The sequence below is a fragment of the Vigna unguiculata genome, chromosome 5 (genome assembly GCF_004118075.2).
Source record: "Vigna unguiculata cultivar IT97K-499-35 chromosome 5, ASM411807v1, whole genome shotgun sequence".
In the NCBI taxonomy this organism is placed as follows: Eukaryota; Viridiplantae; Streptophyta; class Magnoliopsida; order Fabales; family Fabaceae; genus Vigna; species Vigna unguiculata.
In genome coordinates this window covers 38,818,006-38,842,161 of record NC_040283.1, presented here as the reverse complement: position 1 = coordinate 38,842,161, position 24,156 = coordinate 38,818,006, and the positions used below count along the sequence as shown (strand labels likewise).

The 24,156-nt window shown below is 29.8% G+C and overlaps 4 protein-coding genes across 6 annotated transcripts; 2 read left to right on the top strand and 2 right to left on the bottom strand.

Annotated features, from left to right (window-relative positions):
- The first annotated feature begins 2,266 nt into the window (after positions 1–2,266).
- On the top strand, positions 2,267–7,066 carry LOC114184695 (beta-galactosidase 15-like). The gene is made up of 17 exons (XM_028072010.1): positions 2,267–2,428; positions 2,539–2,747; positions 2,857–2,923; positions 3,031–3,123; positions 3,256–3,399; positions 3,496–3,584; positions 3,832–3,937; positions 4,550–4,637; positions 4,741–4,862; positions 4,947–5,108; positions 5,211–5,404; positions 5,490–5,593; positions 5,691–5,800; positions 5,889–6,122; positions 6,207–6,421; positions 6,517–6,793; positions 6,891–7,066. The coding sequence occupies exons 1-17, from the start codon at positions 2,267–2,269 to the stop codon at positions 6,996–6,998; spliced, it is 2,484 nt and encodes an 827-aa protein (XP_027927811.1). The 3' UTR covers positions 6,999–7,066.
- A 5,438-nt stretch (positions 7,067–12,504) lies between these two features.
- On the top strand, positions 12,505–13,780 carry LOC114183464 (unknown seed protein USP-like). The gene is made up of 3 exons (XM_028070489.1): positions 12,505–12,616; positions 12,826–12,949; positions 13,024–13,780. The coding sequence occupies exons 1-3, from the start codon at positions 12,527–12,529 to the stop codon at positions 13,683–13,685; spliced, it is 876 nt and encodes a 291-aa protein (XP_027926290.1). The 5' UTR covers positions 12,505–12,526; the 3' UTR covers positions 13,686–13,780.
- Positions 13,781–17,229: 3,449 nt separating this feature from the next.
- Positions 17,230–22,022, bottom strand: LOC114183459 (G-type lectin S-receptor-like serine/threonine-protein kinase At4g27290). Of its 3 annotated transcripts, none has more exons than XM_028070484.1 (8): positions 20,907–22,022; positions 19,645–20,820; positions 19,394–19,546; positions 18,752–18,906; positions 18,463–18,673; positions 18,069–18,306; positions 17,823–17,973; positions 17,230–17,737 (listed from the first exon to the last, which is right to left on the bottom strand). In XM_028070484.1, the coding sequence occupies exons 2-8, from the start codon at positions 20,660–20,662 to the stop codon at positions 17,429–17,431; spliced, it is 2,235 nt and encodes a 744-aa protein (XP_027926285.1). In that variant the 5' UTR covers positions 20,663–20,820; positions 20,907–22,022; the 3' UTR covers positions 17,230–17,428. The 3 variants fall into 3 exon arrangements, with proteins under 3 accessions (XP_027926285.1, XP_027926283.1, XP_027926284.1); XM_028070482.1 differs by having other exon boundaries at positions 19,645–21,114; positions 21,251–22,022; XM_028070483.1 differs by having other exon boundaries at positions 19,394–19,507; positions 19,645–22,022.
- A 277-nt stretch (positions 22,023–22,299) lies between these two features.
- On the bottom strand, positions 22,300–22,861 carry LOC114183465 (calcium-binding protein KRP1-like). The gene has a single exon (XM_028070491.1). The coding sequence runs from the start codon at positions 22,757–22,759 to the stop codon at positions 22,403–22,405; it is 357 nt and encodes a 118-aa protein (XP_027926292.1). The 5' UTR covers positions 22,760–22,861; the 3' UTR covers positions 22,300–22,402.
- Between the last annotated feature and the right edge of the window lie 1,295 nt (positions 22,862–24,156).

Genomic DNA, 24,156 nt, shown 5'->3' with positions numbered 1-24,156 from the left:
AAGAGTAAGAACACAGGAATGAATGAGAAGAAACGAAGGCAGAGAGGAGTTAAACTTTCAATTGTTGGGTAGGATTCAGCTGAGAGTGTTCAATGACCAGACCCATTAAGCCAACGCCAATCGAGCAGATAAAATAATTATTTAACTTTTAAAAAGTAGTAATTATAATTAAAAGATATATATTTATAAATATTGTGATATATAAAATAAATTTTATTTTTTTAAATAAAAAATATTATAAGTAATATTATTTAAATAATTTTTTTATTATAAGTAATTATTTAAATTTGAAAAAGTAGTTATTAAATAATAAAAAATAGTAAATAAATACTTTATAATGAATAATTAATTGGATTCAAAAAAAGTAACACCTAAGATGATAAAATTAAAAAATATTTTTTTATTATGAATAATTTTTTAAAATAGTAATTAAAAAGATAAATTAAAAAAATAAAAAAACATACCAACTAATTATTAAAAAGTAGTTATTAAAATGATAAAACTGAAAAATATTTTTTATTATAAATAATTATTTAAATTTAAAAGTAATAATTAAAAAAGTGAAATTAAAAAAAAAAGATACGAGAGAAGTATATTTTATATATATATATATATATATATATATATATATATATATATATATAAAGATAAATGTAATGATCTTGACGGAGAGATAATTTTCTAAAGAAGTATTCGCTTTACAGTTTTTTAAGTTATTTTTTTATTAAGAAATTGATATTATATTATTATATCTATAACGATATATAAATATATTTATTTTTCTTTTGATGTACATATTTTATTTATTTTATTTTTTATTTAATAATTATTTTAAAAATTAAGTATATGTTTTTTATTGATTTTAATTCAAATTTTTATAAAAATTAAAAAATGTAAATATAAAGTACAATAACACGTTAGAGTATACAAAGAGAGTATTTTGAGGTATTCAAAACTTATATACATATACATATACATAGTATTTATAAAAGAAAAGTTATAAATTTGTCACTTAAATTATTGTTGCTCCCAATCTCGCTCCAAGACTAAATTACCACATAATATAATCGATAGTCTCTAATCCTATGATATAGAAACCAAAAATTTGATATCCAAAATCAGTTTCAACCAAAACATAGTTTCTAGATGACTTAATATAATCAATGAATTTGTTAACATTACGTCAAATAGTTAGGACATTATTCGAATTCAATTATATAGGGATAAAGTACGCATACAATATACAACACATACATAATAATGTTTTCGACTCATATTAAAAAAACCAAATATATATATATATATATATATATATATACATATATATAGGATGCAGATAGGACAATTCTTTTCATATTGTTATAATAATTCGTTTTAAATTCCCACAACTATATATTTTAAAATTACCATTTATTTTAAAATTATATGCATTATTATTGATTTTTAAATCGTTATGCGTATTTTGAATTTTCGTACTTGTTAAATAGTTCACATTTTAATTGATTTTTTTATATCACCTATAAATGTTTAATTTTATATGTTTTAAGATTTTATTTAAACTGTTTTAATATTTTATTTGCTGTTACTAATATTTAGAATTTAATTTATTCCTGATTTAAACCTATTTTTATTTATTGTTATCATCGTTTTTCTTAAATTCACTTGAAACCATTTAAAATGTATATTTAATTTAACACATTGAAACATTTCATATATAGAAAAAGAGTAATAATATTTAAACATATTATTTATTGTTATCATTTTTCTTTAAATTCAATTGAAACCATTTAAATGTATATTTAATTTAACACATTGCAACATTTCATATATGGAAAAAGAGTAATAATTTTTAAACATATTATTAATTCTCATAAAAAGAAAATGTGTTTTAATTTTGATTCTGATAAGTTTTTGTACTTCTTAGCTTTTTAAGTTTAAAATCATCGCTTTATCAAGAAAAAAATTTTGTTAATTAACATCCAAAGTCACCAATTTGGAATTATTATTATTTCATTAACTAACTTTAAAACAAGTGAAGATAATACCTAAAAGATCATGATCGATCTTTTTCTTTTTCTAACTCAAAACTGATATAATGATATTTGAACAGAGAGATTATAGTTACGATTACGTAACCACTAATAAGATAAAGAAGCTTAACTAAAAAGAGAAGTAAACATTGAAATTTCACCGTAAGAATTATGTTATATAAAGAGAGGTACCCAATCTGAAATTCAAATTCAATTCAAATTCTACACACACTGCCATGGCTCCTCTGAAAGTTCTTGTGTTGACTTGTTTTCTGAGTTTCTTGTTTTACTGTATCAATGGTGTTGAAGTGAGTCACGATGGAAGAGCCATAAAAATTGACGGAAAAAGGAGGGTCTTGATATCTGGATCAATTCACTATCCTAGAAGCACCCCAGGGGTTGTTCAACACTTCAACACTATTCTTTATATGTTTGTTTGTACAATGTTGTTATTGTTCATATGATGATGTTCTTTTTCCTTTGTTAACAATTTTTTCGTGTATTTTAGATGTGGCCTGATTTGATAAAGAAGGCAAAAGAAGGAGGATTAGATACTATTGAAACATATGTGTTTTGGAATGCACATGAACCTTCTCGTCGTGAATATGATTTCAGTGGCAGAAACGATCTCATTAGGTTTCTGAAAACCATTCAAGACGAAGGTCTTTATGCTGTTCTTCGTATTGGTCCCTATGTTTGTGCCGAATGGAATTATGGGTAATTAATTTGGTTTAACTTCATCATTATTGTGTATAATATCATCAATTCACCCTTCTACTTTAGCTCCATAAGAACACTTTTAACTTATTATTAAATTTTTATTCAGAGGGATTCCTGTGTGGGTTTACAATCTACCTGGTGTTCAGATTCGGACATCAAATCAAGTGTACATGGTATTATGTTTTTTTTTTTTTTTTTTTAAATATATTATGTTTTTGGAATTTTGTTACAATTTATCATGTGTATATCTTAATTTTGTTAATTAATTTTGAATTGATAGAATGAGATGCAAAATTTCACTACTCTCATTGTGGACATGGTCAGAAAAGAGAAACTGTTTGCCTCTCAAGGAGGTCCCATAATTATTTCTCAGGTACCCTATTCATGATATATTCTCTATTTTTATCATATTATATTATATAAATATAAAAAGTAATTGTATTAAGGGTTGATATCTTGAAACTATATATTTACTTGTTTGATTTTGAATGATACATAAACAAAGATTGAGAATGAATATGGGAATGTGATGTCGAGTTATGGGGATGCTGGAAAAGCTTATATAAATTGGTGTGCAAAAATGGCTGAGTCCTTCAACATTGATGTTCCATGGATCATGTGTCAACAATCTGATGCTCCTCAACCAATGGTATTTTTTTTTATATGGTTTTTATTTTTATTTTCATTTTTTCTTGAAAAAGTTTGAAGCTAATATTTTTTTTTTCTTCTTATAATTGAATGTTAGATCAATACTTGCAATGGTTGGTATTGTCACGACTTCAAGCCCAATAACCCTAATAGCCCTAAGATGTGGACTGAAAATTGGGTTGGCTGGTAGGTTTAAACATATTTACTAGCTCAATATTTTTCTCTTCAGCAATTTTACAATTACTTTCTGCACCCCATCAAAATGTTTTCGGAAAATGTTTTTTTTTTCATAGAAAGAGAAAATTTTTGCTTTCCAAAAATAATTTTCCAAAATAATTTATTGTGTTTCGGAAAATAAATTCAATATTAGTAATTATATTAATTGCCCAGAAAAGTTAGTAAATTGTTGTTAAATTGGTTTTGTAATTCTCAGGTTCAAGAATTGGGGTGGCAAAGATCCACACAGAACTGCGGAAGATGTTGCTTATTCCGTGGCTAGGTTTTTTCAAACTGGAGGCACATTCCAAAATTACTATATGGTAAGTGTATTTTCAGTATTCAATCATAACTATTAATATTATTTATATTTGGCTGTATTCAATTTTTATACCTTAAGAAAAGTACTTTTGTTGTTAAGAAAATGTACAGTTTTACTTGATTATTTTGTAATGTGAATTTTAGTTGACTTTTAATTGATATAAAAAAAGTTACGCGCATTTGATAATCTCATTTCCTATAAAAATCATTGATAATGTAGGGTAAATTAATTATAATTATATGTAGGAACATTTATTTCATTGTGTCTTTTTTTAATTCAAGTACATTCCTTTATTTACTAATATATTGGTAAACATACTACTTATCAATATCGTTTGAATTCTTGTGAAAATTATTTTCTTGATTAGAAAGATAATTACTCTCTTGAAATATAATTTTATTAGTAATTTAAACGACAAAGTAAAAAGAGATTTAGAATAAGCTATATATTAAAAACTTTGGTGTGTATTTTAAAATATTTCACATGATGTTACATATAAATACATGAATAATTTATTTTATGTTGAAATAATGAAACTACAATGGTTAGAAATAACAATATTACATCATAATAACATTCGTCATATGCAAATAACTTTTTTTTTTCTCTCTAGTATCATGGTGGGACTAACTTTGGAAGAACAGCTGGAGGTCCATACATTACTACTTCATATGATTACGATGCTCCTCTTGATGAATTTGGTAATTGCATTTATTTATTTTCATCTTCAATTATCATTTGTCTTTCTCTTTCACTAAACATCAAAGTTCTATAAAGTAAATGTTTCTCCCATGTAATGTGCAGGAAACATAGCCCAACCAAAATGGGGTCACCTCAAAGAACTTCATAGGGTTCTAAAATCAATGGAGAATAGTCTAACTAATTACAGAAACATATCTGAAGTTGATTTAGACCAGTCTGTTAAGGTAAATTAATACAAAAGTACAACACAAATACCCTTATGATATTTTTTTTAAGTACTTATTATGTTACAAAAATTTACCTTGTAGGCCACTGTGTATGTCGCAAATGATTCATCAAGCTGCTTCTTGACCAACACCAACACCACCACTGATGCCACAGTAACATTTAGAGGAAAGAAATATAATGTTCCTGCTTGGTCTGTTAGTCTCCTTCCTGATTGTCAAACTGAAGAGTATAACACAGCCAAGGTATCATAACCTTCTATTTTGTTTTGTTCTTTATGATAAATGATAAATGTAGCCAAAAAATAATTGTGTACTAAAGTTGTACATGTATTTTGTCATGAGTAGGTGAATGTTCAAACCTCCATCATGGTAAAGGTTAAAAACATAGCAGAAGATGAACCAACGACTTTGAATTGGGTGTGGAGAGCTGAGAATGTTGATGATGCTCTCAGTGGAAAAGGAAATTTCTCTGCAAATGGACTTATTGATCAAAAAACAGTTGCTTCTGACACCAGTGATTATCTTTGGTACATGACAAGGTAATCATGCCATACACTCTTAATTTTATCTCTTATTTTGTTTCTTTATTCAAAAGTTGCTAACAATTTTTCCTTTCAATGCTAGACTTGATCTCGATGAAAGTGATCCAATTCTGTCAGATAATATGTCTCTTAGGATTAATGGTAGTGGCCACGTAATTCACGCATTTGTTAATGGAGAACATATTGGTAATATCATCTCGAATATGCTATTAATTTTTGTTAATCATAGTTTTTGTCATAATTTAATTGAATAACATGGTTTCTATCTGGTTGATGGTTTTAGGCTCCCACTGGGCTACATACGGTATCCGCACTGATGAATTTGAGCCTAAGATTAAGTTGAAGCAAGGAAAGAATATTATCAGTCTGCTTAGTGTCACTGTTGGACTACAGGTATTAATTAGTGTTGTTAATAACAATATACAATATGATTAAGTCATGCTTAAGATTTGAATTGACAATGATTTAATGTATGGAACAGAACTATGGACCAAACTATGATAAATGGAGCAGTGGTCTTGTTGGGTCCATTAGTGTAATCAGTAGAAAAGACGATGAAACGGTGGTTAAAGATCTATCCTCAAAGAAATGGTCTTACAAGGTTGGGTTGCATGGTTTGGATAACAAATTCTTCAGTGAAGACTCTCCTTATGCTTCTGCTTCCAAATGGGAATCTGAGTATCTAACCACAAACAGAATGCTGACTTGGTACAAGGTAAGTTATTTTTCTATTGTGTATAAAATTGGAATAGCCTCTTTGATTAAACTAATAAAGTGATAATATTTTATGTTTGTTAAGACCACTTTCAAAGCCCCTCTTGGATCAGAGCCTGTTGTTGTGGATTTACAAGGAATGGGGAAAGGGTTTGCTTGGGTTAATGGCCATAATATTGGTCGCATATGGCCTAGTTATGATGCAAGTGAGGAAGGTTGCAGTGATAAAGCTTGTGACTACCGTGGCCCATATGATGACAAAAAATGTGTTACCAATTGTGGCAATCCCACACAAAGATGGTAGGTTATGTGCATATACAAGTTTTTTTTTAGACAAATGTTAGTTATTAGTTTAGTGAAGGAGTTAAACTTACAATTGATTTGGATTAAACTAGGTATCATGTACCTCGCTCCTTTATTGAAGACGATGTAAACACATTGGTTTTGTTTGAGGAAATTGGAGGCAATCCATCACTGGTGAATTTCCAAACAGTTGTTGTTGGGTCTGCTTGTGGAAACACTGAAGAGAACAATATTTTGGAATTGTCCTGCCATGGACGTCCCATTTCAGACATAAAGTTTTCAAGTTTTGGCAATCCAGAAGGTGAATGTGGAGCATTTAAACATGGCACTTGTGAAAGCAAAAATGATGCTTTGTCCATTGTAAAAAATGTAAGCTTTTCTCATTCATTTTAATTTGTTTCTTTTTTGTTATGGTGTGCACAGAATGATATGGGTTGTTAACTTGATTCGTACTTCAATTTTATAGGCATGTGTGGGCAAGGAATCGTGCATCATTGATGTTTCAGAAAAAACTTTTGGACCAACAAGTTGTGGAGATATAGGGAAGAGGCTCGCTGTGGAGGCCATTTGTTAAGGTTTTTGTTTTGAACATTAGTAGTTAAATAGATTAGAGTGAGTTAGTTTAGGCACAATTTAGTTTATTTCCGTGTTTATGTTTAAATTTGAAACTCTCAGAATTTGCTTAATATTAATAAAATTCACTTTTATATAAATGTTGTGCTTGTTTTATTATGATGATTGTTGATTTCAAATTGTTATTTTACATGAATCATTTATTATAATGGTTAAGGGAAATTATACATTCTCTAAAACGTTGTTAATTAAAAAATAATTAATTTTACTAATTGACTTAATTAATTGTTCCATTTTATTAAGTTTTTTGTTTGACTTCGGTTTTTTAAAATGTTGAGGCCATATACAACCCTGTTCCTACACTGGTAGAGATAGGGATAGAGGAAGTTACGGTGACCCAAATTTATGCTTTAAAGTGTTTTTATGAAATATGTTACGTCAAATGTTCTAAGTTTAGTATCAGATTTTGAAGTCATAGGAAATATTATGATCGATGACTTAAGATTTTTAAAAAAGATAAAAAATAATCGATTTGTCTTAAATATCAATATATTCATAAATAATTTTTTATTCCCAATTAGAAAACAAAGGAAAGTATATATATATATATATATATATATATATATATATATATATATATATATATATTAAAATTAGAAGTCATTCTGTTTTTTCATGAAATTATTTACTTCTTTGAGAAAAAAAAAGTCGTTTTTATTTATTAGAGTAAGTATCATTAAAATTTATAACAATTTGTAAATATATTTTTGGTACATTAATTCTTTTTAATTATTTAATAATATATATATATATATATATATTAATACTTAGCAAATCTTCCACTCCTTCACATAGGAGAAGAGAATCCCTATCCACGAAGTGCTTTACACATAAAAAAAGTCATCTTTAAGTCTTTAGGTACAAAGGAAAAACCTCATGTTCACATACTCAAATTCATGTATTCCAAACCAACTTCACAAAATCCACATTTTATAGCATTAATCACACAATCAAAACTCAATTTACAAGCAAAATCATAGAATGAAAGTTGCAAGCAATGTCATAGAATGAAAGGTAGTTAAAACTGCATTTTGAATCTTGACCTTTTCTTACTATTTCTGCTTATAAATTTTTCTAAAAATCTTTTCTTAGATTCCAAACTCAATTAACTTTAATTACTAGAACATAATTTTTGGCATTATGTAGAAGTTGTTTACTGTTTTATTTATTACTTTTTTCACATATATTTATTACTTTTTTCACATATATCTAGATGAACTTATTTTTTTTTAGAAACTAGATTTCAATAACTTTAATTTGAATGTTTATACATATTTATTAAAGGTTTGCGGAATAAAGAGCAATTTGCGTTGCAAGATAATACAAAAATTTGTAAAACTAAAGAAAAAAAAGTAGTTCAATTAAAGCTTAAGGAAGAAATAAAAATTTGATTGTGAGCCTACGGTCTTCCCATAACCACTTAAACATGAGAGATGAAGTATTAATGAAAGGAAAAAGCTGCCACAAAGGCCAAGGATTATATTACACCCTAAGCTAGGTGAACAATGTATTTAAGTGTGGTTGCACCACAAAAGCTTTACTAGCAAGAAAATGATTTTAGCATTTATAAGTTGTGGTTGTTTTTTAATGAGATTGTTGGTGTTAAAGATATGTGATAATTTTATATAATTATTTTAGTGATAGTTTGGATTTTGATAAATTTAAATAATAATATGGATTTTGTATATTTTTTTAGTTGATTTATGATTTATATTTTTATTTAAAAATATTATAAAAATACATAAGATATAAAATTACGTATAAAAGAATTTGGAAAGAAAATAAAGATTATATGTTAGATTATATTATTTTTATAAATAATATTTTATTTACGTTCATTGATGGATGTTGTGTGTTTATTCCTGCCTGCAGCCTCCTCTCCCATTTTAGAATCTGCTATTATTTGATATTCTAAAAGTTTTTGTCTTTTTAAAATATATTAAAATACTTAATATTAATACAATAATTAAATTACTTCATATTAATTCCTATAAAATTAGTATAATATTAATAAAGTAATTAAATTACTTCGTGTTAATTCTATATAATTAGTAGTTAATTTTAATTAATGTATCATAACTTCAAATTTTGTATTACAAATATTCATATAATTAAATAGGTAGTTTATGTTTACTTTATATATAAGTCAAAAGACAAATTTTCTCTTCAGTTGTATTGTTTATAGTTTGATGATTTACCTGTATCCTAACTAACCATTCTTTTATTTTTACTAAGAGATTTTTTTTATATATATATTTTTTTCCAAATTTATCTTTTAAATATTTTTTAAATTAAAATAACTATTTACTAATTTTGTTTTATAAATAATTATTTGTTTAAAATTTAACCATTTTATTTATCTTATCAATTTTATTTTTTAAATAATTATTTTTTAAAATTTAACTATTTTTATTTGATAATTACCGACGTGAAAGATATTTCTATTTTAAAAGTGAAAGAAAAAAAAATTAAAATTAAGCATTCCTCTTTTTATATCTACATTTCTTTTTTAATTCTATTTTTCAAATAAAATTCTCTCTTAAATAATTTCTTTTTTAAATTAAAATAATTATTTTATCAATTTTACATTTTAACTAACTTATTTTAAATTTAATTATTTTACTTTATTTATTTGAGTGTTTTTGATTTTATTTTAATTAAAAATTACCTATAACATAAGTAAAACTACTTATAATAAAGTTATAAAAATGTATTATATAATTTTATAATTAAAGTAATAACAATAATAATAATTTTATTATTTTTAACTATCTGAAAACACACACGCACCAGTCATAATAATTATTTATAGACAAAAGATAATCATAAATAAAGTATAACTTTAAATTTTAAAATATTATTATTATTGATAGTAAAATTTTTATTAGAATATTACTATTTTTTAAAATATTATAATAATAAATTTAATTTTAAATTATAATAAAATAGTATACATAATTTTTTTTATTTATTCTTTTTTTTCAAAGTAATCAAAATTTAATTCAATATTTTTAATTAATTATTTTAAACTAATTTATAAATTTTAATTTATTGCAATTTTTTTTTCTTCCTATTTTTGAAAATCAAAAATCAAAAAATTAAAACAGGTCCATTTGAAAAACTAATATTTTAATAGGTCTAATTTAAAAAATAAAATTCTAAAATATCTATTTAAATTTTTGAAAAAGTATTATTCTGATATATATATATATATATATATATATATATATATATATATATATATATATATATATATATATATATATATATATATATATATATATATATATATATATATATCACTATAAAAATAATTGTTTTTAACGGGGTTATATTTGGTGTTTTTAGGAGCTTTAACCCCATTAATGATTTTACTAGGGGTTTGAAATTTCCCCGGAAGAACATGCATGACTAATGGATTAACAGGTTTTTTAGCAACCCTTGGAAGTAGTGCAACTTACCGGGAGTTTCGAAAACTCTGAGTATTAACAGGATTTTGAAAACCCTCGTTAATGCATGGGGTTCCGAAAAACTCCATTAATGCATGGGGTTCCGAAAAACCTCGTTAATGTCTAGGGTTTCAAAAACTCGCGTTAATGCCAGGGGTTCCAAAAACCCCTTTTACTGCCTGGGGTTTTGAAAACTCTCGTTAATGTATGTGATCCCAAAAAACCCCATTAATTCCTCGAAAACCCCTATTAATACAAAAAAGTTAGTGCTTATATTGTTATGACATTACTATAATGCTAAAGTTGTAATTTCCTGATAATTTATTTGTTAAATTAATTCTTTGAGTACGAAAAGAACTTTATTCTATGAAATTTTCTATTTATTGCTTAACACTGTAAAAATTATTGTATGTCCAAAAAAATTTACATCTCATGTATAGATTGCAATACAACATATGAGAAAATAAAGTACTAACTCAAGAACAAGCTAAGTACTAAGCATTGGCTTCATTTTCAAGAGACAAAAATAATTTTCCTCACACTCACAAATTTTCAATTTTCGAATGTTACGTGTAACTTTTATCTTGCTTATTTCTTCCTCAATATAATTATCCTATATAATTGGTTGTGCAAATAGTGAGAATTAAGAAGAAACATGGGAAGAAAAAGAGCAGAAAGTATCCAACCAAAGAGCAAAATTTGTTATGAAGCACCTGAATAGAAGTAGCAATCACAATTACGATGATTGTCATGACTGTCGTGGATGTTGCATCACACTGCAGTGGCTATGACACTATGAAAAAATAAGCAGTGAGTTAGGGAAACAAAATCACAATTAGTGACGAAGGAAAACAGAATCGAAACAAAAACGAAATCGAAATCGAAATTGAAGAAATTGACGAAATATGGAGATGAAATCGAAATCGAAATAAGGAGATTGATAAAATGTTGGGAGACGAAATAGGGAGATGATATTAGAAGGAGGGAGATCGATCTTTGTTACCTTAAACTTCAAACATTCAAACAAGAAGAACGGAGGAAAAGAAAATGGTGGAGACGAACGGTGGAAAAGAGAATGGTGGAGAAGAACGGTGGAGGCAAGTGTATGATTCTGTTTCAATTTTTTCTAAATTAACATGGTAGTCACACAAAAAAAAGAAAGAAAAAAGTTTGTCTATTAAACATTGAATTAGGATTTAAACTTTGTTTCTTCAAAAATCCTATATATTTAACGGAGTTGTTTTAAAAACACCTAGTACTTACCGAAGATTTTTAAAACCCCATGTATTCCACTTTTTATTGAAAGTTCTTATACCCCAAGTAAAAAACCCCAACTAAAATTATATATTTTTTATTATATATATATATATAATTATGCCGACAGTTATATATGTCCTCTTTTACAAAGATGGGTGGCCATCTGTTGAAGCATGGCAACGACACATCTTCATCACTGATCATGAATCAGCCACTGCGTGTAGCTTCCTTAGTTCCTCTTCACTGTTTGTAGCTTCGTTGGCTTCTTTGTCAATATAAAGAGTTACTTATTATAACTTTTCCTAAATTTATTATTCAATATAAAATAAATAAATATTAAAGGTAATACAAAGTTAACATAAGGTTAAAAGAAAACTAGTTTATATTAATTTGTTATTTTATTCTTTTATCTTACAGGCAAACTTGTTATTGTTAGGTGACATTAATAATTTTTATTGAAATTTAAATTCAATTTTTATATTATAATTGATATTTGATCTGAACTTGTATAAGTTTAAGAACAAATAAAACGATGTTTTCTCAGTTTTGATGTTATATATGAAGTTATGATATTATATTTAATTGGTAGTGTTTTAGAATTATTTAAATTTATTACCATTTTATTAACTCAGGTTCAATATATAATTTGTTAGAATTATGGTTATTATAATTATTAATGTAGATGTTGTTTAATAATTGCACATACAAAATATGAAATTTTACTATGGTCATTCATTATCATTTAGTCATTATATATGTCATAATGTGCAAGAATTTGGATCACAAATATTCACTCTCCCTCGCAAAAATGGGATTTCGTTGCTTAGTGATCTCCATTTCTGTTCTCTTTGCTGTAAGTGTTAATTAGGAATAGTTTTTCATTTGAAAATGTTGACGTTCTTATCAATTCTTACTAGTTTTGCGTTCATGTTAGCTTAAACATGATAATCAACGACTTTATACTTATTGATTCAACAAAGGAAAGACTATATATGCAGTGATATTGTTCATTAAGACGTGAGAATTAATTAATTATAAGAGAATGCATGCATGTTGTGGCAGCTTGCTCTCGGAGGAGAAAGCCATGCTCAATCAAGGGTTTCAGATGAAGATTACTGGAAAGCTGTTTGGCCAAACACTCCCATTCCCACTGCACTTCAACACCTTCTAAATCCTATCGCTTCAGGTTGGTTGCATATTCACGAATTCTCAACAAGGTACAAGAGAAAAAGATTACATTTTTGGATTATTATGACACAGGTGTTGAAATCCATGATCAACCCACTCAAATTGATGATACAGAGTACCCGAAAACCTTTTTCTATGAGCATGACCTTCACCCTGGCAAAACCATGAATGTACAGTTCAGCAAGGGTCTCTATAAACAACCTGCGACCTTACTCGCATGGTTAAGGAAAGTTAGAGACACTGATAAAGAAAGATATACTTTTGATGAGCTATGCACAAAGAGAGAACCTATAGATGGAGAACACAAGTTTTGTGCAAAATCCTTGGGAACATTGATCGGTTTTGCGGTTTCAAAGCTGGGAAAAAACATTCAAGTACTGTCAAGTTCCTTCGCGAATAAGCAAGAGCAATACACTGTGGAAGGAGTGCAGAATCTTGGGGACAAAGCAGTGATGTGTCATGGGCTCAATTTCCAAACGGTGGTGTTTTACTGTCATGAAGTGTGTGGAACAAGAGCTTTCATGGTTTCACTGGTGGCTGGTGATGGAACCAAAACTCAGGCACTTGCTATTTGCCACTCAGATACTTCAGGCATGAATCATGAAATGCTTCGTCAAATTATGGGAGTTGATCCTGGAACTAACCCTGTTTGCCATTTCCTTGGCACCAAAGAAATTTTATGGGTACCCAATTTAGCTGTGGACACTGCATATCAGACAGAAGTTGTTCTTTAGTCCATTTTCGATCCGCACCATGAGTTTGTTTTTTGTGTGTATGTTTGTACTTCCTGATGGTTGGATGCAATAAATATGTTGTTCTATGAATTTCATTAGTATGCCATTTAGATAATTATAACTTCATTGCACAAAGAACTTTAATTGAGTTGCTTTGAGTACTATGCAATTTAATGTCCTATAAGTTTTGGTTAAGAATATGCATATTGGAGGGCACATAACCATTGGAAGAAAATATTTAATTTTCCATTTAATCAATGTGTAATATTTAATAAATTTCATACAACCGATAAAGTACTTCCTGCGAACCATGTATTCTACTTTTAATTCAATTCCACCGTTAAATATTGATGAAGCTAAAGTCTTTTAATTCAATTCATTAATTATCCGATAAAACGTTATCTGTTTTATGATCTTTATGTGTAATTCTCTATGTTGTATATTGATGAAGATAGAATCTTTGTAGTAACTTCACTTGTAATGTGAAAGGTTTAGAAATCTACCCTGACTAAAAATCTGTCAAATTCATCAAATCTTGGATATGTTTAATTGTCTTGGGAAATAGGATTTAAATGAATTAGCATATCTAATACACAGGGCGAAAACCATGTTAACAATCTTTTGAGCCTAATAGAAAACTTGATGAAGATTCAGAAGTCCTCGCGCAACTCCACAAATAATATCGAAGCGTTTAGACCAATCTAAAAGTTTAGCCTTTGCCTGATCTGCCAGATTAATAACATTGCTAACTCATTCTCTGGAAACTTAAAGAAATATTTGAAAAAATAACAGGAAAGAGTTTTGTGAAAGAGAAACCGGAGGAGGAAAAATTCTAGGAGAAAATGAAAATTAAATTGAAAAATGGTATCAATATAACTATCCTTCATAGATAAGCATCTTCTCCTCTCCTTCAATGCAACAACCAACAAGCTTAACTAGGTTCCGATGCTGAAGTTTGGCTATCAATATGACTTCGTTCTTAAATTCATTAAACCCTTTTGCAAAACTTTGTGAGAGTCTTTTCACAGCAATTTGTTGTCCATCTGCTAGGGTACCCTATAGTGTCACACACATAGTTACTAAGATGAACTCAAAGAATTTATGTTGAATCAGGGAAGTATGCTGAATAATTACCATATATACGGCCCCAAATCCACCTTCTCCAAGCTTATTGTTAATTGAGAAGCCATTAGTTGCTTTAACCATTAAATACAATCCTGAAATATGTACAAAACATCGAATAAACTTAAAAAAATTTGATTAAAATACTAAATCCACGTATTTCGAGAAATGAAAGACTAAATTGGTCCAAAGTTTTAAAATGGATTAATTTCAAAATTTACTAAAAGTTAAAGGACCAAAAAACATATTTAACCCTATTATTTATGTTCAAACCAAAAAAAGGTGAATACCAACACAATTTCTGAAGATTGTACCAAATTTTTCTTTAGACAAGTTAGACCGGTATCGTAGATAGAGATGAATATAAGGTTACTGCTTTTATTGGTCCGCATGTCCGATCAATGGCAAATGTCTAAGTTTGTTTTATCCTGATTCAATGAATAGTGTTTCGGATTCAACTTTTTGTATGAGTTATAATAACTGATATCTTTCTTATGAGTTGGTATAGGAGAAAAGTTAATTATAGACTGTTTAGGTTGGATTTGGAATACCATTAAGTACCACTAATGATAACAAAAGGCATAACAGTGTTCCATTTAAAATTTTCCCTATTATCCAAGTCTAAATTAGTCAATTCATTAGCAGAGCAATTCTCTTCCTTAAAAATATATGAAACTTCAAACTTTATGTCACTATAAAACTTCAAACACTTTTGTCACCTTCCTTCTTAGTATACAAGGAATCATCCACGGGAATGAAAATGCTTGGCAAACCATACTGAATCACACTCCATCCAAAGTTTAGTTAACCTAGCATTCCAAGCATGCTCTATAGTATAAATAGCTCCAATAAATTCTGCATACATGGAATCCTGAATGCCCAAAAAAAGAGAATTTCTTTTTTTTTTTGCATGTTAACTTGATAATCAACAACATTATACTTATTGATTCAACCTTCGAATAAAAGACTATAACAAGATATTGTTAATTAAGACATAACAGTTATAAGAGAATGCATGCATGTCGTAGCAGCTTGGTCTTGGAGCAGAAAGCCATGCCCAATCATGACCTCAGAGGAAGATTATTGGCAAGCTGTTTGGCCAAACACTCCCATTCGCACTTCAAGAGCTTCTAAAACCTGTCCCTTCAGGTTGGTTGCATAATGATGAATTCTCAACAATGTAGAACGTTAGTGTTGTTTTGCGAAGTGGAATCTTGAAGATAAATAAATGAAAATTTTCTATTATTATGATACAGATGTTGAAATTCATGATCACCCGAACATGATCTTCATCCTGGCAAAACCATGAATCTACAATTCAGCAAGTGTCTTTTTAATAAACAACTTGTTAGTTTAGTAGCATGGTTAAAGAAAGTTAAAACATTGATAAAGAAGAATACACTTTTGATGAGCTATGCATCAGAAGAGAACATATACAGAGGGAGAACACAAGTTCTGTGCCAAATCTTTGGGAACATTAATCGGTTGTGCCATTTCAAAGCTGGGAAAAAACATTCAACCACTGTCAAGTTCCTTTGTGAATAAGCAAGAGCGACACACTGTGGAAGGAGTGAAAAATCTTGGAGACAAAGCAATAAATATGTTGTTTTATAAATGTCATTAGTACGCAATTTAATGTCCTACAAGACTAAACAGGAACAGTTAATTATAATTTTATTGCACAAAAAACTTTAATAGAGTTACTTTGATTACCAAAGATTTTTAATTCAAATCATTAGTTATCCAATAAAACATGATTTGTTTTAAGATCTTTAAATGTTGCTTATTGATGAAGACAGAATCTTTATATGATCCATCTTTCATCTCCATCCATTAATGCAAAACCTAAGAACCTTGTTTTAGTGAAGTTTGGCACAAAATATAACGTCTTTCTTTTCGATTCATTTGAACCCTGACATGATCTTTGTGAGAGCCTCTTGACAGGAATATGTTGTCCATTTGGTAACATAGCCTGAAAGAAACATATTTGTGTAAATAAACTTAAAATATCATTAGAAAATGAGTGCTAAGACTTTTCCCTCTACCTTTTTTATAAGAAATGTATTTACTTGCTCTATATACAGGTCCGAAATCTCCTTCACCATGTTTCTTCTCATTTTAGTTTTCAGTGACACGGTTAAAGTAAAACCAAAAAAATCAGTTTCCAATTTTCTTGGCCAACATCATTCTTTTCGCTGAACATGTTGCTCTCTGTTTTCTCTATATAGATAATACAAATGAATATGATCTTCCCTTGATATTCATAACTACAACTTTTTATGCATATTCTTTTTGGTTTCACCTAAAAACAGAAGTTTTAAGTTAGTAATAAAATTTTAATTGTCTCAGGAATTAGGATTTAAACCAATTAGCAAATCTGATACACAAGGTGAAAACCATGTTAAGAATCTTCTAAATCTAGTTCAATGAAAATGCATCAGCTGAATTCGATCCATAAGGTTAAATGGATTCACAAATATATCAAAACCCAAAACACTGACAAAATTCACTAATGACATACAAATTTTGCATCTGCATTCTACCATGTGCATCAAAGTAGGTATGCTAAAGCAGTATGAAAAAGGTCTAGAATGTATCAGTTATCTGAGGCAAATAGTGCACTACCGAGGCTCTAACATGGTAAGACTTATATCATTGGTAGAAGAAAAGAGGTGCTTGGTAGAGGACTCTGCTCCAAGAAAAATTTTCTCCTTCTCCATAAGGAAACCAGGTTCCTTAGGTTGAGGTAGGGAACTCTCACTGCTCAGCATCACTACCACAGTGGACATACTTGGCCTATCCTCAGGATGCTGTTGAATACATAAAAGACTGATATGGATACAACGCAATGCTCCTGATACAACAGATGAATTCTCCATGCATGAATCAATTAAGTCCAAAGGTCTGGTTTCTTTCCAAAATTTCCATGCCTGAACAGTGTAACAGACATGTCATTACCAATGTTTGTTACTAGTAATGAAAAAAGAAACAGGTCCTTTTTAGTTTCACACTTACTTGTCCAATAAGGTTAATACTATTATTTGAATGGGAAAAACCTCTGTTCTTCTTTCCACTTATAATCTCTAGCATTAGTACTCCGAAGCTGAAGACGTCAGATTTCACTGAGAATAGTCCATAAATGGCATATTCAGGTGCCATGTAACCACTGAACAAAATCATTAAAAGTATGGTTCAGAAGTTTAGAACAACACTGTGTAGTGGTAAATGCAGATTACAAATTGTGTTGAGATATTAACTTACTATGTTCCAACCACCCTTTTTGTATTTCCTTCAATCTGATCTCCTCCAAAAGTTCTAGCCATGCCAAAATCAGATATTTTTGGGTTGAACTCATGATCAAGTAGGACATTACTTGCTTTCAGGTCTCTATGTATAATTCTCAATCTAGAATCTTGGTGAAGATACAGAAGTCCTCGTGCAACTCCACAAATAATATCGAAGCGTTTAGACCAATCTAAAATTTTAGCCTTTGCCTGATCTGCCAGATTAATAACATTGCTAAATCATTCTCTGGAAACTTAAAGAAATGTTTGAAAAAATAACGGGGAAGAGTTTTGTGAAAGAGAAACTGGAGGAGGAAAAATTCTAGAAGAAAATGAAAATTAAATTGAAAAAGATGTCGAGAGATTAGAACCAAATATAAAGGAGTCAAGGCTTTTGTTGGGCATGTATTCATAGATAAGCATCTTCTCCTCTCCTTCAATGCAACAACCAACAAGTTTAACTAGGTTCCGATGCTGAAGTTTGGCTATCAATATGACTTCATTCTTAAATTCATTAAACCCTTGTCCAGAACTTTGTGAGAGTCTTTTCACAGCAATTTGTTGTCCATCTGCTAGGGTACCCTATAGTGTCACACACATAGTTACTAAGATGAACTCAAAGAATTTATGTTGAATCAGGGAAGTATGCTGCATAGTTACCATATATACTGTCCCAAATCCACCTTCTCCAAGCTTATTGTCAATTGAGAAGCCATTAGTTGCTTTGGCGATTGCAGCTTGATCAAAGAAAGGAAGCTCAAGCTCTTCCTCATCTTTATTATTATCTACCATCAAGGAATTACTTGATTCACATGCTGAAAAGATAATATTTTGTTAAAATCAGAACCGGCAAATTATCCATTTTTTTTTGTAGAAAAAGTGCAGAGTAATTTGAGGTTTTACTCCATTGATAGAATTGAAAGTATATGTTTCTTTCTGTGCGTGTGACAAGCACAAATTACACTGTGTTGTTATTAGCATCAACTTAAAAATACAACTACCAAGAGAAGAAAAAAATGAAGGAACTTTGTGGAGGGATGTTTAAACTCTGGTAGGCTCATGCATTGAAATATTTAGTAGAGTTTGACTAGTCAAACCTGTCCATTGTGATTTGGTTGTAAATATAATCAAGGAGGTGAAGAAAATGTCATGCATGGCTTTAACACCCGGGCCACCAAATAATAATAACAATAGCATATAAACTTTTAAGTGCATTAACTAGAATATAAAAGAAAAATTGATATTCTTGTTGTGTATATAACTGGTAAGTCCTTGAAATAAATAAAAGAGTAAGGAATCTACCTCTGAACTTTTTCATTCTCTTTCCAAATTGGTACAAAACCAGAATGGTTGTAAGAACTGCGGCTATTGTGAGGATTACTGCTACCACCTTCATCCTATGGTTTTTTTTCTCACCTTCATGATTTATATAGAATTGAGAGAGCAGAGTAAATTCTGAATCATTGAAAACTACTAAAATTATGACAAAAGCAGAGCAAATACAATAAAATTAAATATACTATAAACTGTGAGAGATTAAATCAAGACCTGACCTGATTCTGAAATTTTAGTTCTAATATATAAATCCCAACCACCAGCAGAAAACTCTCTCATATCTCTGAGATCACCAAACCACATCAAACAGCCATTACCTCCTCCACTAACATCTGTATTTGCATAAGCTTTACAGGAACAATTCTCCAAGCATTTATCCCTGCACTCAATGAGACTCATACTCTCATTGACCCAAGAATTTGAAGTATCTGGAGCTTTCAGCTGACTAAATTTAACAAACCCATGTTTCCTCCTTTCCTCACAATTCCATTCTTCAGATAGAAAACATCCTTGAGTCCAGTCCATCATGTCCCAGTGCCTTGACAATCTTGGTTTAAATCCACTTAAACACTGGCACACTGGAGAATCACCAATCACACAATTCCCATTTTGTCCACAGATATTGTAGGAATCACAGTTATCTCTAGGTACAGATGCATAAAGCCTCCAAGCTTTAGCATCTTCAATCCATACGTACCTTTGGCGAGTGGAAATAGATTGGTTCATGACAATCCTTGAAATCATAGACTCATTCCTGAGGCTGTAGGTGTAGTACACCTCATTCTCGTTGGAAACAAACTTGAATTTAAAAACTGGATTTGCCTTCAATTCTGGGGCACCACTGAATCCGAGGCCATTCCAATGACCACCACGGTAAAACACCTTTGATCCCTTCCACATCATCACTTGAGGAAATCCTTCCAGAGAGATACCCCAACTGAAATCACCCGGTGATGGATCATCCCAATTCTTCCAAGCAGATACACGCCGCTCAAGGCCGGTTCTTAGGTCCCAACCCAGCTTCATTCCTGGTAAAAGTGTATCAGAAGGGTAATCAAAGCTTTGCCACAAGTAGTTTTCAGGATCTTGGTCTCCTTCATCTCTCACTACCAAATTCCCAGAATTTAAGAGCTGAACAATGGGATTCTGAACCTTCTTTTTGGAGTTTGCTGACCAAGCCACAAACCCGTTATGGTTAACAAGCACAAGATTCCCCTCATTGTTAATATGCAACATGCTAGAATTGCCTTTTACTGGCTTGGCTCTGTTGGCAACCCACACAACAGTCTTCACTGGTATTGACTTGTACCATATGCCCAGGTAAAGATCTGCAGCACGTCCTGGACTGAAGAAACCCAATTCAAAAGTACCCTCTTCAGAAATCAAGCTATTGCCTACAGAAAGTGATTGAAATTTGGATATAGAGTCATTTGCAGTGGAGGTGCGGAAAAAGAACAATAGAATCTTGGTAAGAACAAACATAAGAAGAACTTTTTTCATCGCTTGACACTCTCGAAGCTCTGTGCTTTCACTGAACCAGAGTTTTTCTGTGTCTGGACAGCAAAGAGGAGGATGAGAGTTACACCATGAAGCTCACGGTTTTGGTACGTTGGATTTCTGTAACTGCTGGCGTTGAGTGAAAAAAGAAACATGAAATCTGTAACGGCTGATTTTAAATTCTTCAATTTCTGGCATGAAAAAAATATAGTATTACTTATGTTGAAACCGAAACAAACGTGAATACAAACACAAATTCTGAAGGTTGTGTCAAATTTTTCTTTGGACAAGTTTGACTTGTATTAATAGACATGAATATAAGGTTACCTCTTTTGTTGGTCCAGGTGTCCTATCAATGGCAAATATCTAAGGTTGTTTTATACTGATATTAGATATTACAAATAGGAACAAACGCTTTGTATTCAACTCTCTTTCTGTATTTGAGTTATAATAATTGATAGCTTTTTGAAGAGTTGAATAGGAGAAAAGTTACTTATAGACTGATTAAGTTGTGGTTGGAACGAAAACTTAAAATATGTTGAACTGATACCATTATCACCTAATGAATTAGTCTTTTTCATAAAAAAGCTTCTAAAAATCTAGCAAAGCAGTAGTGGATGTTCCTTAAAACCTTGCAAGTAGGTAACCTTGTAGTGTAACAAACGCGGTGAAAATCAATATCCATGACACAAATAATTTGACACTTTTTCCTACTGAAAATAACAGGCCACTAATGACTTAGGTTCTAGAATCTAGAAACAGATTGAACATAGTCATATAATATGTTGGAGCACATCCTGGGGTTGCCTCTTTCCTAGATTCGTGATATTGTCTCCTTGCATTCATGCTTGAAGGATAAAGCAATAGTTCCTTCAAGAAACGCAAAGGCTTATCAGGGAAACGCATCTGTGCAACTTCCAGAATGAAAAATGCTCCAAAAACTTGTCAAGTCCATGCCCTCAAACTTGTGGTCAAGCAAGGTCCTATTCTATAAGCTAGAGTTCACACACTATCTTTTTGATTCCTCTGCACCATACATTGTTCTGAAAACGATATTTCACCTAAAGTTGAATATTGAGTAATGACGAGTGGAAAAAGAAAAAGACTTGCATCTTGGTGCTTTGGTTCAGCAAGTCTTCTCGACTTTATTAGCTTTTTCAAGCCAATTGAGTTGAACCCTATTTTAGGCAGCCGACAATTTGGACTAATTCACAACTCGTTCAGAATAGAGTTTGTTCAGGGCAGGAATAAGACGGCCTAATTCAATCATCAATTTTTCAGAATACAAAAAAAGATTGAATTTTTTTAAAGAAGCATGAAAGAGGTTAACCAGCATTTGTGCATAATAACTGAAAAACTGATAAATATACAGCAAGTATCAAATGAAGCACTTCTGCCATTTCATTTTCTTTTCATTTCCTTACAAAAGTATATGGGAAATTGCCCAAAATGACAAATGAATTAAAAAGGGGGAAAAAATTAGAAGTAATCTTTGAGTTCTTGTTGAAGGACCTGCTCCAACCACAACTTTGAACCTTCCATGAGTTCAGGACTGAGTCTGAACATCAAAACACAGAACTCCAACTGATTGAGCGCCCCATCACCGTCAAAGTCACCTTCCACAAGCATTGAACGAAGATCCTCATCACTGAGGCCCTGAAGGCCAAGAAGGGCAGAATTTCTCTTGAGGCTGTCAAAGGTGATGACCCCTTTTTCTGAATCCTTCAAAAGATTGAACCCATTGCACAGTTCATCAATTAGGCCATCCCCACCAAGCTTGTTGGCCATCACAGGCAAAAAATCTTGGAACTGGGTTTGGGAGTTTTGTGCTGCCATAGCGGTGAATTGGAGTTGGGTGAGTAAAAAGATAGAAGAAAGTGCAAAGATGAAGGAGAGAAATGAATGAATTGATAAGATAGTGAGGGTGGTGAAGGGAACATGATAATATATAAAGATGAAGAAGGTAAGAGAGAGGAATGTGGAATGGGATCTTCCGAGAAAGAGAAGGCATAGATAGATTCATTGAAGACAACTAAGCAACTGAGAGGAAAAAACTCGGTCAGACACACACAATCTCCTCACACACGGTTTACTTTGGAGTGGACTTTCGTGGAAGTTAACACAAGGGTACAACCGTCCACTATCAAATACTATTTCTATTATTATTAATTTTTAAAGAAAAATAATGCACTTTCATAATTTCATTGTAAGTCTCACATTTTCATTTTTTTTTTCTTGTATATAAATGTTACCAAAGACTTGAGATTTTCTAGTATTTTATAATTGATTAATATTAACCGAAAATCTTTCATTTGAATGCATTTTACTTTTTAAATTAAAATTAAATAAAAAGTTTAGATTTATTAAAATTAGGAGGTTTTTATAAACTTTATAACTGTTTTAAACTTAAATTCAAATGATTTTACTAATTCATTTTTCTTAGAATTGTTAGTTAGTTTAATTTTTTTATTTTATAAAAATATATTCTTCATATTGTAAAATTATTTTATACTATATATGTTTAAATTCGAGTTTAAAGTTAATTTTTAGATAATAATATTAAATAAAATTGAGCTAGCTGATTTATTTTATACTAACTTTAGCATGGCCATTTTTTATATATTTCTGTCTATGGGAAAGAATCAACTTAAGTAATAGAAAGAGTTTTCTAAGTTTTTATAGGAACTAACTAAGAAATTAAAAATTAAATAGAAACACACTAAAAATCATAAAAAAAAAAATCCATTTTATGTACTTTAATTGTTTAACAAATATGATTTTAAGAATTTTAACCCATATCCTGGCAGTGGCACTTGTTAGCATATTTACCTTTTTATTTTTCCTTTAAGTTCTGGTCTCGTTTGACTGTTGACTGCGGCTGCGTCAATGAAAGACGTTTTACATTATAAAGGTCAATATGAGTTTAAGGTCTACGTCATGTCATACGATCGATGTTTTAATTATTTAGTTTTCTTAAATTAAATATCTAATAAATTATAAGATTTTAATGGAAGTATTTTAAATATACGTATTTGTATTTCGTCACTGTGATCCAAAAAATATTTTATATTTTTCTGATATTTTAATTTATTTTTCATAAAATGATAATGTATTATGTTAGATTTGTAAAAGAAAAACTAATAAATATTCCAGTTTACATGAAACTCTTTAAACTTAATATAATAATTTTTTTTAATTCAGTATAAATTAAAAGTAAAAGGAATATATATATA

Bases quoted from the DNA above. Each gene is read 5' to 3' on its own strand.
- LOC114184695 (XM_028072010.1), top strand. From the start codon at position 2,267: ATGGCTCCTCTGAAAGTTCTTGTGTTGACTTGTTTTCTGAGTTTCTTG. The intron at 3,585-3,831 runs GTAGGTTTAAAC...TGTAATTCTCAG, and splicing joins ACTGAAAATTGGGTTGGCTG to GTTCAAGAATTGGGGTGGCA. The intron at 3,938-4,549 runs GTAAGTGTATTT...TTTTCTCTCTAG, and splicing joins CATTCCAAAATTACTATATG to TATCATGGTGGGACTAACTT.
- LOC114183464 (XM_028070489.1), top strand. From the start codon at position 12,527: ATGTGCAAGAATTTGGATCACAAATATTCACTCTCCCTCGCAAAAATG. The intron at 12,617-12,825 runs GTAAGTGTTAAT...ATGTTGTGGCAG, and splicing joins CCATTTCTGTTCTCTTTGCT to CTTGCTCTCGGAGGAGAAAG. The intron at 12,950-13,023 runs GTTGGTTGCATA...ATTATGACACAG, and splicing joins TCTAAATCCTATCGCTTCAG to GTGTTGAAATCCATGATCAA.
- LOC114183459 (XM_028070482.1), bottom strand. From the start codon at position 20,926: ATGAAAAAAGTTCTTCTTATGTTTGTTCTTACCAAGATTCTATTGTTC. The intron at 18,307-18,462 runs GTTCTAATCTCT...TTAATCTGGCAG, and splicing joins CCTTGACTCCTTTATATTTG to ATCAGGCAAAGGCTAAAATT. The intron at 17,974-18,068 runs GTAAGTTAATAT...GATTTTGTTCAG, and splicing joins AAAAGGGTGGTTGGAACATA to TGGTTACATGGCACCTGAAT.
- LOC114183465 (XM_028070491.1), bottom strand. From the start codon at position 22,759: ATGGCAGCACAAAACTCCCAAACCCAGTTCCAAGATTTTTTGCCTGTG.